General features: G+C 42.9%; 1 protein-coding gene across 4 annotated transcripts; it reads left to right on the top strand.

Moving 5' to 3' along the window:
• Nucleotides 1-4,408: 4,408 nt before the first annotated feature.
• Nucleotides 4,409-12,610, top strand: LOC124699775 (B3 domain-containing protein Os07g0679700-like). 4 transcript variants are annotated; one of them, XM_047232023.1, is made up of 8 exons: nucleotides 4,409-4,716; nucleotides 6,670-7,870; nucleotides 8,229-8,289; nucleotides 8,393-8,490; nucleotides 8,731-8,821; nucleotides 9,134-9,181; nucleotides 12,099-12,157; nucleotides 12,279-12,610. In XM_047232023.1, exons 2-7 carry the CDS (start codon nucleotides 6,861-6,863, stop codon nucleotides 12,135-12,137), a joined length of 1,347 nt encoding a protein of 448 aa, XP_047087979.1. In that variant the 5' UTR covers nucleotides 4,409-4,716; nucleotides 6,670-6,860; the 3' UTR covers nucleotides 12,138-12,157; nucleotides 12,279-12,610. The 4 variants fall into 4 exon arrangements, with proteins under 4 accessions (XP_047087979.1, XP_047087984.1, XP_047087997.1 ...); XM_047232028.1 differs by having other exon boundaries at nucleotides 6,668-7,870; nucleotides 12,276-12,610; XM_047232035.1 differs by having other exon boundaries at nucleotides 4,411-4,716; nucleotides 7,307-7,870.
• Nucleotides 12,611-13,104: the final 494 nt, after the last annotated feature.

The raw sequence follows: 13,104 nt of genomic DNA, 5'->3' as shown, positions 1-13,104 counted from the left end.
ATTCATTCCAGGAGCTCTAGTATAGGTCAAGAATGAAATTTTGTTTTCCCGGTCTATGTTTTTATTGGCCGTGGACTGAACAAAATACATTCTTAGTCAAACTTTGCCAAATCAACATTTCAAAAAATCGTGACTTTGCAATTTATTTGAACAAACAAAGTATTTCCTTAACAGTTACGTGGGAAATTGTTCTGAAAATCAACATTTTCAGAAGCTTAGGGTTCTCATGTGGCGACTAAAATTTTCTCTCATTTATCAGGTATGTCCATGTATTCGAACATATTGAGTCGTCGTTGGATCAATAAGCTATGTCTCCAGCAGTGGAAAAAAAGAAACCATATTACAAAAAAGATTGTATTTTACCCTTTGAATCAGTTCATTTAGGACTACATTACAATATTACATATTGTATTTTGATACTAAACTTTCATACTTATAATCATTAGTCTCAAAAAACACACTTGCTTTTGAAACACAAGTTATAATTTGTTTTGCGAGGACAACGTTTTAATCGAAATCTACTCCATTGATCAGTAAAGTCGTGCATTAATGAAACATGATATAACTTATTTGAAAAAGGATTGAATACCTTTTTATGTAGACAATATAAATAACGCTGCAACGTATTAAGTTACAATGTTTTCATTATATATTTTCTATTTCCAGTGTGAAATATTGCACTTTATCTAAGCTATAACGAACTTAGCTATATCAGAGAAAGACTAGCAGCAAAAGATCGCATGCCTGCATGGACTAATACGAGCAGCTTAAATTTCTTTGCTGCGATATCTAAAGAGTTGGGCTGAACATCCATCCCAATAGAAGTTTCTAGAGTACATTATTATCTACTTCAATTTTGTCGAGAAATTATCTACTTAACTTTTACCAAGTAGAAACGTAATTTGTCAATGTACAAGTACAAAATTCCAAATTGCATAGGATGTCCATAAGATGCTTGTTCTCAAATGGTGCCAAATATGTCTTTCATGCTTTCAAGTTCAACCGTCAACTGCAGTTGCATGTGTACTATCTAATTGGTGTTGGAGTAGCAATAGTTACCGCAATGTGATTTGCAGAGAATGCACCTTATGTACAGTTTAAATGGTCTCACTTTCCATGATTTGCCAAGTCAGTTTCAAAGTCTTTGACTTTGCAATTTACTAAGAAAGACTAAGTATTTTGTGCAATTACGAGGAAATTTGTTTTTTGAAATCAATTTTTTCAGAAGTTCGATACGGTCATCATGATTTCTCGCAGTGGACAAACAAACCATCCTTTAGAAAATAATTATTTTCCCTTTTCAACTAATTCATTGCCGATTGCATTACATCTTGTTTTTTAGTACTAAACTTTTTACTTATTTTAGATACTCACTTTCTTTTGAAATATAAGTTTTTTATGAGGATAACTCTTTAAGCAATCTCTACTCCATTATTATGTGGTGTAAAAAGATTTGATTATTGTCTTCCTTTTTTTATTTGAGTTGTATTTGAATAAGTTGTGACAAGGAATATCATATTATGATCCCTTAAAAGATCTGGTATTTGATCCTTCTATAATGTGTTATTGTCTTCATTCTAGATTCACTTGATCTAACCCATAGATCAAATCATCTGAACCCAAAGCAAGATTTTAGTAAAGGTTACGTTGAAGTTTATAGCGCTCAACTTGATGACCTATTTCAATTCCATCGAATTAAGTGAAACTTCAATCACTTCGATAAGTTTTATTTGAAAGGGGAAATTTACTAGATTTTTATTCATGGATGCAATCATATATCTTTTTCCTCTCTATTTATAGCCTCAGATCCTAGGGTGTTACACTCATTGATCGCCTTACCGAATCGAGTTAGGACTAAAAAAATGTTCAGTTTCAAGAGAGGTTGTGCAAGCAAAATAAATTGAATGATAAAGCTCAGGAGGAGGCCAACCAATTTCTTCAAGAAAGAAAGGGGATTGCCGAGGGATCTCCATCAAAATGATGCAGGCTACTGCAAGCACACCCACACACTGGCAATTGCGAGCACGACCACCCCTGCCATCCTCAGGCTCTCGTCAGGCTCTCGTAGTGTTGGCCTTCCCCGCCTTCTCCTGTGGAGGTGCTACCATTGGGGGAGCTTGGCCATGGAAGTACTCGCCGGGAATTGAACATTGATGTTCGGATCGAGTCTCCTCGTTGTGGAATCGAGGTTGTGCGTCGTTGACACCGACGCCAACGAGAGCGTTGACTCGTTTCGAGTTTATCTCAAATGTCTATCAAAAACTAGTTCTATCGGTTACGCATGTGACACAATACCCGGAACACTTTTTGCGATTTTTATGTTTCCCCGGAATCTATTCGGTACGTCTTTTCGACCTATACTAGAAATATCCAGGACTCATCACTTTTTTAGGATCTGCTAGAGTTGCTCTTATACGTATCTACATGGGATCAAATCTTATTGCGGTATTTTTTTTGTGTCTCAAGAAGACGGAACATGTATATATGTGCTGAGTTTGTCAATTTTCAAGCTTATCAAAGTCTGGTCATAAATGTGAGTGCTTGCGTGTAATTTGTGTTGGTTAGGACTTGAAGTAATCGTGTCTCTAGAGGACTCGTATAGTTTAGCAAATGAACTCTTGGGACAATCTTATCTAGGTACATGATGTGAATCCGATATGCATACAAAGAAAACTACTATTTATGTACATACAAATCGGTCCCAATGTTGACTGCAGGACTTGAGTAGAAAAATTGCCACCCAAAGTTTGTCTATAAATATACGATGGGTCAGGGGGGAAAGCACCCCCTAGTCCGTTCAAATCTCATCGGTAGTTGGGAGGATGGGAAACCTTGCTGATGCAAAATCAATCTACAACTACAGAATCTATTGAGGTACGAGGCTCTGAGCCAAACTAACATACTCCTTCCGTTCCACGAAAATTATGTGAGATTTTTCAAAATTTAGATGTATCTAGATATTATTTAGTGTATAGATACATCTAAATCTAAATTTTGATAATTCTCAGACAATCTTCGTGAAACGGAGGGAGTACATGTGTTGTAATTCATACATGATCTTTCCTTGTTTGTATCTTCCTATCTAGATCCGTTTTGTTCGCACGCCTACAAGTGCGCCATTGTTTATTCAGATGCGTGCTGTGAAATTTCACAAGGATCTAATCACGTAGAGGTCTTTATCCTCCAAGAAAGTCAATAGATGACTCCTCTAGAACTTTTCATGACATGGCAGATTTGGGCGAATTCCCGCGTTTGTTCGTCCAGCTCGATCTCTATCGCGGTCATGTTCTTTGCATGACTTTACTTCGTTGTCTTTTGGAGACGATGGTTAGGGTCCTTGTCTTCTCATCTCAGCCATGGGTAGATTTAGGCCCAGGCCACCAGGGACCATAGCTGCGCAGAGGTTTAAATTTTGGGAACAAACAATCGCATAATTAATATATATCTCTGAATATACAGATAGTTTTCTAAAAAAAAATAGTGTGTTTCTGAAGAAAAAGAAGAGCCCGTGCTGGGAGAAGATGCTACCGAACCGGGCCTGTTGCCTAGCTGGGCCGCGCGTGGTGGAGAGGAAATAACCCGTATGGTCATGAGTGGTGCGATTGTGAGTAGGCCACTAGTCGTGTGGTCGATCCATCGGGAGTCGTGTGATCCTGCTGGGCTCGCCGTGCCCTGGCTGCTTCCTCCCGAGGTCCAAACGGATCCTCCGACGAACCTAGGCCAGCCATCTCAAATCCAACCAATAAACCATTTTGGCCACGGAGTCATGTAAAGTTGGTTCAATGACATATTTATGCCATACTTTCTTTGCAAATTGTATTTAAGCCATAGTAGGTCTCTATGCTCCATAAGATAGGAAAACGAGTATTCTTTTTTGTTCTCAAAATTGTGATTTATTTGTAGCCCTTGGATCTAGGTCTCACTCTAGATCACAAACACACCGGCTATATAACACCTTCACAAGTAGCCCTAGCGCCGTAGTTCTCGACATCCTGTTCCCCTATTCTTTCTAATCTTTGGCGGCGCGACGCCAGATCAGTCACAACCTATCACCACTCTTCTCGTACCTTCACATCCGTTGTTAACTCACTCCGTCTTAACCCCGATTGCTCTTCCAAGGCGGCATCATCACCTCCTCATGTGTTCAAGGGTTTCATGAATCTTCAACCTAAGGTAAATTTATCCTCATCCGTGCCAGGGGAGAAACAAGGGTAGAGGGGACGGGGAGGCCAAGCTCGCCGATGCACGAATCTCTGATTGATATTAAAAAAATAGCCCTTTGCTAGATGCAGAATATTTTGGCCTGGTAGGGCAAAAAAAAAAAACAATTCCATTTATCTATTTGTTTATCAAAGAAAATCTCTGATTGATATTCCAGGGTGGCAGAGCTCCCTCGTTCACAATCCAGCCATCCTTCTTTTTTTGCGAGAGATCCTTATAAATAAATTAGTGCTTATAAATAAATTAGTGTGGATAGTATTTCTAAAATATCAAAAGCGCGTGTTGATCCATGTTGTTTCATTCCCCGTTGAAGGCATATCATTCACTTTTCCCATTATTATTAATTAAAGAAGAAAGGAGAGAGGCGCTTGCTTGAAGAGTTCTGCAGACATATAATTGCTCTTTTATTATTCACTACTGCCACATCCTTGCTCCGCCGCACAGCTGCGCCGTTACTCCGAATCCAATTACAGCGAGGCCACAGTGAAGCGCCAGGTAACCTATCTCTCTTATTCTCCCCTGCGATTTGGTGTAGATTCGGAAGATACACTACTATGCGCAGATCCGTTCTTGTTTTGTTTCGATTTACATGCTTGCTGTTTGTATAATTTTGAACTCGTAGCACTCGATGGTGGGTGGATTTGGGTTGGTTGTCTATGAGCTGGAATCGTGGAGACCAGGGCCCCTCACATTTGGAGGCGGAAGGTATTGAATGGATTCGGGCAGAATTTGGGGAAAGAATGTCTAGGTGGGGAGAGGGGGAATCTATGCTACTGCAGGAGTTAATTGTGGGATAATCTCCATGCTGATCTCCGTGAACTTGCAGGGAAGGCATGATCGTTCTCCATTGCAATTCTGGATTATAACTCCCCCCATATTAGAAACCCTAGATCTACTCCTCTGCAAAAAAAAAAACCCAGATCTGCTCCCCTTCAAAAAAAAATCTACTCCCCTGCATAAATAAGAAAACCTAGATCTAATACACAATGGTGCGATCTAGTTGTCCCTGTCACTCAAATTGATTCAAATCTCCTATGGTGGAATACAATTGGATAGGTGATGGGAGTCCAATACTTCTAACCTGGTCCTAATATATAAATAAACCACGATGTAACAAAAAGACAACAAATCTAAACAGGTAGAATAAAAAAAAATCGTGGGGAGACCTTTGTGTTTCTCGGCTTAAATCATTCCATACGAGATCATAAGAGGGAGGTATCGTCGCCCGTGGCAAGGGTGTGACCAAACCGGCCATGGGTGGACACTATGGGAGCCTTGGCTAGTTTTCTCTTGGGTTTATCATGTCGATTATGCGCATGGAGGAGCTATGATTTTATTTGTATTTCTTAATTGTATTATACCATTATATAATCTAGATATATAGAATAGAATAGACTAATCTCGATTTTTCAAGTCTCATGATCGTATCATGATCTATTTTTATTTGGCTCAATCTTTCTAAAAAGGGGCTTTCTTAGATGTAGGTTCGGCACTCGAAGTTGATGTTATCCCCTTGATAGCCCCAACATAGCTCCGCCACTAGTCCTTGTCACTTGAACTCAATGTTATTAGTCTCCAATTTGATTTGTACACACAATCTCGAAGGAATGTTACATTAGACCCACATATCAGGTTGATTCATATAGGTGACTACCATGTTGTGTAGTGAAGCTCCTCGAGGGACACCATTTGGTGGAAAGACATTGATTACTTTGCCGCTAACGCACGTAAATTTTAACTTTAGATGATTTGTTCGTTACATGTTCCGTGACGAAGTAAAAAACAATATTTTTGTCTAGTAGATGCTACTTACCCTATTTGGACTGGATTAAAGTATCACGAAGGTTTGAGCCTAACAATAGTTGATGTTTGTGTTCTTCTACCTCTGCTTTGATGATAAACCCAAGATACGTGTCCTTGTAAATCACCAAATTATTTAAATCCTATCCAAGCACATTAGTTATGACCATGTAATACCCCAGCCTCGAGCTGGCCCTACATACCAACACTAATTTTTCTTGCGCACCAGGGATCAACTTCCTAGTTGGTATGAGTATCCTATCAATCCTATTAAGCCAAGCACACTTAACCTTGAGGTTCTTTGGAGATGAGCTTCCAAAAAATAATATGCACCTTGTTGATATGAGTATCCTATCAATCCTATTTAGCCTTGGTCTAGGATGTCACTGACCATTAGAGAAGCTTGGCTTCGTGAGCTCTAGATTCGTCCAAAGGGGAAGAATAGAGGTGTTCAAAACAATGCAAGGTGCAAAATTTACAACTCCGCTTACTCCTTGTGAATCGTGCTTAATTTATTTATTGTTGTCTTCATCAAATTCTCTGCTCTTGTTGTGGTTACTTCGCCTGTGTTCTAGCTAGATGATATTGTATATTTTTTCTTGAAAATATACATAGTTGACTAATGCTTTCCTTCCCCTTATTGAAGAGCTTGTGGGTAGCCGTGGGAAGAAGCTTTCAAATTTCTCTTGTGGGCAAGCGCATTTGAGGTTGTGCTTGTTAAGCACTACAATATTACAACCTCTATATCCAAATCTATTGATGAGTGTTTCCTTAGCCAATTTTTTTTTTGGGTCCAATATTGTGGTAGAAACGGTCACAATTCTTTTCCAAGAGAATATATGACTATTAAACCTAATATACGCCCAAGGAGATCTATGAAGAACCTCTTTCTATGTGAGAAGAAGAAATCGAAGTCATCAGTTAATTCTTCGGATTTATCCTCGAGCTCAAATTTGCTAGCCATCGATGACGTTTGTTATGTTCCTTCTTCAGAAGATTATCATGATCTGAATAAAGGAAGGAAGACAGACATGAAATGTGATTTTCTTCGGACAAATGGAAATGCGGTCAAGAAGACAAATATAAGTTTCACAACTTTTGGAGATAATTTTCCCCGGGTCCAAAATTCCAATGGAAAATCACTTATTATTTCTTCAAATGTAGAAGTCCCAAAATCTGAAAAAAAAAGTTTTGAATGTACAACGAAATATATAGATCCTCGAGAAGCTTCTAAAGAAAGTATTTGGAAGAACTCATCGGAGTCACTTTCTAATGTGGATGATAGGAACTCAATTTCCATATCAAGCATGCCATCTTATATCAATGACAAGACAAAGGATGCCACGAAGAGTTCATCGTCCGATACCAATGCTACAAAACCATTTACGGAGTTGACGTCATGGGAGCTTTGCATATCCATACTCAAAAGAGATATAATCCCGATTGAAAAATCGGAATGGAGCAGTTCATCAGCTACATTCTCCCATGATGACAATGAAAGCAACCCTTTATTTGCATGCGAGAGTTGTGGGTCTTTGGAAGATCCATGCCGCATGTTAATATGTGATTGTTGTGAAGGAGCATTCCACTTGCATTGCTGCCACCGGCGCATTAAGAAAATACCAGATAAAGAGTGGTACTGCCTAGATTGTTCAAGGAAGAAACATAAGAGGAAACGTGAGATTTTTCCGAGTGCGGAAGATGGATCAGCCAAGCACATTCAAAGACCCCACCGAAGCCTTGGTTCAATAAGAGATATGTTGATGAATCCTGAACCATATGACACTCAAGTGAGGATTGGTGGAAACTTTCAAGCAGAAGTTCCAGAATGGTCTGGTCCGATTTCTTGGTATGCTCACACTTGTTGAATTTTTGTACTTTAAGCATGTCATTACTACTGGGACAGGAGATGCAGCTTCAACTAAGGATTAATTTTGATTTATGAAAAATGGCAATTCACATGGGAAACACTTGTCTTTCCCATGGAGTAGTGCTTATCATGTGACGAAAGGCTGTTGCCTAGTCAACATTCTCCAACTTCATCTTTTGTTACCAAAGTTCCATTATAATGTATAAACAATAACATATATTTGAAATCCTAAAATTACCTTAAAATTGTATGCCCTACTTTAGTTTATTTTTGTTTTTTCATCTTGCACCTTTGTGTCAAATAAAATTTCTAATAGTAACTCCCATTATCTATGCAGCAATGATGATCATTTTATGGATCCCTCTGAACTTGATGCCACTGAAATGACAAGTCCAAGTGTAGGTCTCAGCACACTATGGACCTGTTTAACGATAATAAATAAAAGAGTTACTTAGTGGCCATTTTCAGCCATGCCTCCTGACAGTGGTGCTTTACTTGCAGTGGCCACAAAGGCGTGAAGACAAGAAAAGCAGCATTGGTAACTGGATTCAGTGCCAAGAAGTCTTAGACACAGGAGCTATTTGTGGCAAGTGGCGGAGGTAGCATCGCCCACCCTAATTTATGTAGTTTTTTCTGTCAGTGTGGGGTGCTTGTTGCTGTTAGATTGCTAAATATTGGACATTTTATTCCCCACATGGCAATAGTTTGAATATAGGAGAAAAGGAGCTCATTTTTCATGTGTTAGAACTTAGAAGGCTCTTCTATATTGTGTTTTCCTGTTAACAACTATCATTCGCATATGCATTGATGTTTTCATTACCTCATGGGAATGTTTGCAGGGCACCACTATTTGTTGTTCAGTCGAGCGATTGGGATTGTTCGTGCTCAGTTCTTTGGGATCCAATTCATGCTGATTGTGCTGTTCCACAGGTATGTTTGTGTTATAGGTGCCACGTTTTTTTTCTGTGTGGCCTTGTTGGGTCTTGCTTTACCTGTTAGCCGCAAAGCAAGCTCTTCACAAATTACGGTATATTGATTATGTGGTAGATTTATTGGCTCTTTGTTTAATCTTTGGATGTATTAATCATGTGCGAGTATATTTCATGATTTTCATCCATGCATCTATTTGAAGTCCTGTTGCAACCTCTCTGTAATAACACTCTCAATTGTACCTTATATTGTTTGCACCATTCAGTAATTGAAGTTGCAATACAAAACTGATATCTGGACTATCCATTGTAGGAATTGGGGACTGATGAAGTGCTTGAGCAACTGAAGTACATAAATAAGGTATGTCCATCTGATCCTTGAAAGTGATCCTCAAGTTCTTAGGTGCTAGTATAACCTTGAAGCCAATTCTCTGTCTCAAAATTTGATAATGACAAACATTTGATCGTTGGTTTTCAATTCCATGACCTGTTAGTGAATTACTCCAAAGTCTCTCGCCTGAACAGGAGTATTGAATTTGACTTCATGTGGAGCCTCCAAATTTTCGAGGCCGAGTTTGGCCAAACTAAGTATTACCATGCCGAGGCAAGAAAAACACCTCAGCAGTTCAGCACTCCTAAAATGTTTGGATTGGGCACCTAAGAGCATCTACAGCCGTGTCCCCCAAAGCCCAAAGCGTCCCCCAAATGGCGCCTGATCTAGCGTTTGGGGGACGTGTTTTGTTCGTTCCGCATTTGGGGACTTCACTCCCCAGCCGCATCCCCCAAACAAAATTTCAGATATTTAAAACTTGAGCAAATTCATTCAAACTTGCTATATATTACATAGATTTGAACGAAATTCGATGAGATTTAAACTAAACCCTAATCTAGTAGTACTTGCGGCGGCCAGAGGCGTCGTAGTATTGGTGGAAGTTGTACATGTCGTCGGTGACGACCTCCTGCTTGACGCGCTCGTCAGGCTCGTCGACGGGCTCGTCCTTCACCACGCCGCTTGGCCCAGCCTCGCCGTCGTCGGTGAGGTCCACGAGCGGCTTCCCGGTGTTGCGGATGGACATGGCGATCGCCCTGTCGAGGTCGCCCCTCTAGGCGTCCTTGTCGTTCAGCGACGCGAACGCCACGTGCAGCCGTGGGCAGTCCTCGGGGTCGTCGCTGCTGCCGCTCGTACTCCATCAGCAGCGCCGCCTTCCCGGCTGCCTCGTCGTCCTGCTCCTCCTTCACCTCCGGCTTTGGGATGAGGAGGTTGCCGCCGCCGCGCCTCGGATTGACGGGCGGCGTCGCGAACTCCGGCTCCTCGCGCTTGGGGACGGTGTAGGCCGCGGCGCGGTGCAACGAGGACGGCGTCGATTGCGCCGGCCCTGATGAGGAAGAGTTGGAGGAGGACGAGTTGTGGATGCCGTCGACGACGTTCTCCAGGGTGCACCCCGGAAGGCCCCAGAAGAGGACGCGCCCGTCCTTGTTCCAGCTATTGTGACGACATTGGCTAGGGAGAGGAGATTTGGGAGCAGCGAGAGGTTAGAGCAGCGAGAGATTGGGTTGGGGAAGGAAGCAAGGGCGCTCTTAATATACAGCGGCGGCAGACGAAGCGGCAGCGGGGCGTTGGACGCAATAAACGCCGGCGCAGATGGCCACGCGGCGTGAGATTGGGATGGGAAGGAAGCAGGGGTGCTCTTAATGTACAGCGGCGGCAGGCGAAGCAGCAGCGGGGTGTTGGATGCAATAAACGCCGGCACGGATGGCCACGTGGCCATGCACGACGAGACGCATCCCTGCATCGCCTGGGAAATCTGGGACGCCATTAACGTCGCTTGACCAAAGGTAGGTGATGGGTTTTAGGCTCCCGACCCATCAGGCCTGCGCCTCCTCGCCTCGCATTTCGTTGTGCCTGGCGTGCCCGGAGCGTCTCCTGTGTAGCGGGGACAGGCTCGGGACGTCGGACACTGTATTGGACCGCGCTGAACAAAAAGAGGCTTTGGGGCACGCTGGGAACGTTTTTTTGTCTAGCGCCCTCCAAATCTCTTTAGCGGACACTTCGGTGGACGCGGCTGGAGATGCTCTAAGGGTGTGTTCGAGAAGTCCCCGACTTCCTGAAATCCTCAAATCGGGTTTCAGAAACCCAGATCTGACGTCTTGGTTGGAGCAGGAAACGTTCGGTCAGCTTCTTGTTTTTGAATGGACTGAAAGCCCATTAGACAGCTATCAGCCCAGTAGCTTTTGGCCCATTTTTAACCTAGTCGGTTGCCAGGCACGCAGAGGAGGGTCGCGGCTTTCCCTCTTTTTTTTTTCTTTTCTTTCCTGGCCGTCTTCCCCGTCGTGCCTCGCCCAGGAACGGCATCGCGAATTCGCGGCGTCCTGGTCCTCCTGGACAAGTACACGCAAAGGCGCCCAGCAGAGACGAGGATGGGGCGCCAGCACTGAACTGCTCGCGGGACTGAGTCTGCTGGCACCGGTGAGCATGATTTCCCCGGTGCTGCTTGGTCATGTTGGTACGGCAACCGCGACCGCTCCTCCCGACCGCAAGATCCGTCCAGCACTGGGGAGCCGCCCAAGGATGATGCCGTCAAGCTTGGGATGTCCTGTAAGTTTTGACCAGGCGGTAGCAAAATAGCCGTAAATAAGTGGTGCTCTGCATTTCTCAGATCCATGAATTCCCAAAATGATTGCTCCACACTTTGTACATAGAAATTGCTCAGCTTCGCGAATCTAGCTTCATGGAGCTGGGCAGTTCAGCTCGGTTTTGCACGTGTAGTTTGGGAAGCGGGAAGCTAGGGAGAATCTGAACACGCCCCTTATTATGTGCTCCACTGCAGGTGGTGGCTTATTCGCCGTGACATCCTTGTCTAGAGCTTAATAGAATTGATAGAATATTTTTTGTACTACCGATATATACATTCTTTTCCGGAAGCACACATCTCCAAAGAACTGTAACGTTAAGCATGCTTGGCCTCGAGCAATTTGGTGACCAACTAGGAAGTGGTTCGCCCTCCTGAACACACCATTTTGAAAGGTTGCTACGATTGGAATCTAGGCATTGTCTGTATTGTTATCACAGAAGCTCAATCATTGTTCTAATTATATCCCGTGTTTGTTAGTGCACATGGTTTTCCATACTCCAAAAGTATAGATGTCAAAAGAAATTGAACTAGGGGCAGATTGCATGTTCAGTATTGCTCCCTGGCCAGTCAAATTTAATTTTGTTTGTGCCATGTACACCACTGTTTTAGTCCGAGGTGATTGATCATCGAATTTTATTTATGCAGCTGAAGAACCGTTTGGATATTCGTAAGAAGAAACACTGAAAAGACATAATCCGTCAAAAGTGAGTCATGCATTTCCAGTCTAAACAGATACAATGTACTAACATTTTAGCACTTGTTTCACCTTAGCCCTCTTTGAATTTTGATAGATCTATTTCATGATGATGATCTCTCTCATAGCAGGTGTTATCTACAGAGGAAACTGCAGAGAGGGAACTATTGCACCAGTCCCAGTCCCTTCATTGCGGCTGTTGACAGTTTGATCGCTAGCTGATTTTGCCCCGATTGACCTTGGAGCGAAAAGAAGAGAGGTTTCGTGGTTCCACCTTCGGACATCAGAAGTTTTCCTCCTGACGATATGTCGAGATGGGTTTTGTTAGCTTCTTTTGAAGAAGGAAACGGCATTTGCTGGTTGAGGATTAGAAGAGCAATTGATGTTGATTTTTTTTCCTTTTTATTCGTGAGATCAAAACTAAAGGCTGTATCATGCATGGTAATCCTTGGCCTGAGGCGTGTTTCCAATCTCATCATCTGTGAATTTTGAACATAGAACAGAAAGGCCCACCCACCTCTTTGTCACCCTCCCCACGAGTGAATTGGGAGGATGCGCGATCCCTCGATTGATGTGTCCCCTCCACCCTCCCCTCGGGTTGTTGTTGCTGGTGGCTCCCCATTGGGCAAAGGGCTGCGCTAGCCGTTGGCCGACCGACGCGGATGAGAAAAATCGGTTGCATTCCTGTTCGCTCGATGTGACGTGTTCGGCCGTCGGATTTCTCCTGTCAAAAACGTCGCTTTCAGCTACATGAAACGTCGCTATCATGCTGCTCAGCGTCAGCTGGCTATTCTGAACAAATGGAGCGCGTGTGTGGAGCCTGCCATGTGCTGCTGATCGCTCGCTGTGAGTTTCCCTTGTTGAGACATAGCTAGCATGCTTGCACACGGTGAAGCCTAGCTTTAGGTGCCACTACGCCTGCCTTGCACGGTGGGCTTCTACTAGCTAGGTGACTGG

This window comes from Lolium rigidum, chromosome 1 (genome assembly GCF_022539505.1).
Source record: "Lolium rigidum isolate FL_2022 chromosome 1, APGP_CSIRO_Lrig_0.1, whole genome shotgun sequence".
NCBI lineage: Eukaryota > Viridiplantae > Streptophyta > Magnoliopsida > Poales > Poaceae > Lolium > Lolium rigidum.
Note: the sequence above shows the minus strand (reverse complement) of the source record. Positions and strands in the feature narration are given on the sequence as shown.

Bases quoted from the DNA above. Each gene is read 5' to 3' on its own strand.
- LOC124699775 (XM_047232023.1), top strand. From the start codon at position 6,861: ATGACTATTAAACCTAATATACGCCCAAGGAGATCTATGAAGAACCTC. The intron at 8,290-8,392 runs GTAGGTCTCAGC...CTTTACTTGCAG, and splicing joins CTGAAATGACAAGTCCAAGT to TGGCCACAAAGGCGTGAAGA. The intron at 9,182-12,098 runs GTATGTCCATCT...TTATTTATGCAG, and splicing joins AACTGAAGTACATAAATAAG to CTGAAGAACCGTTTGGATAT.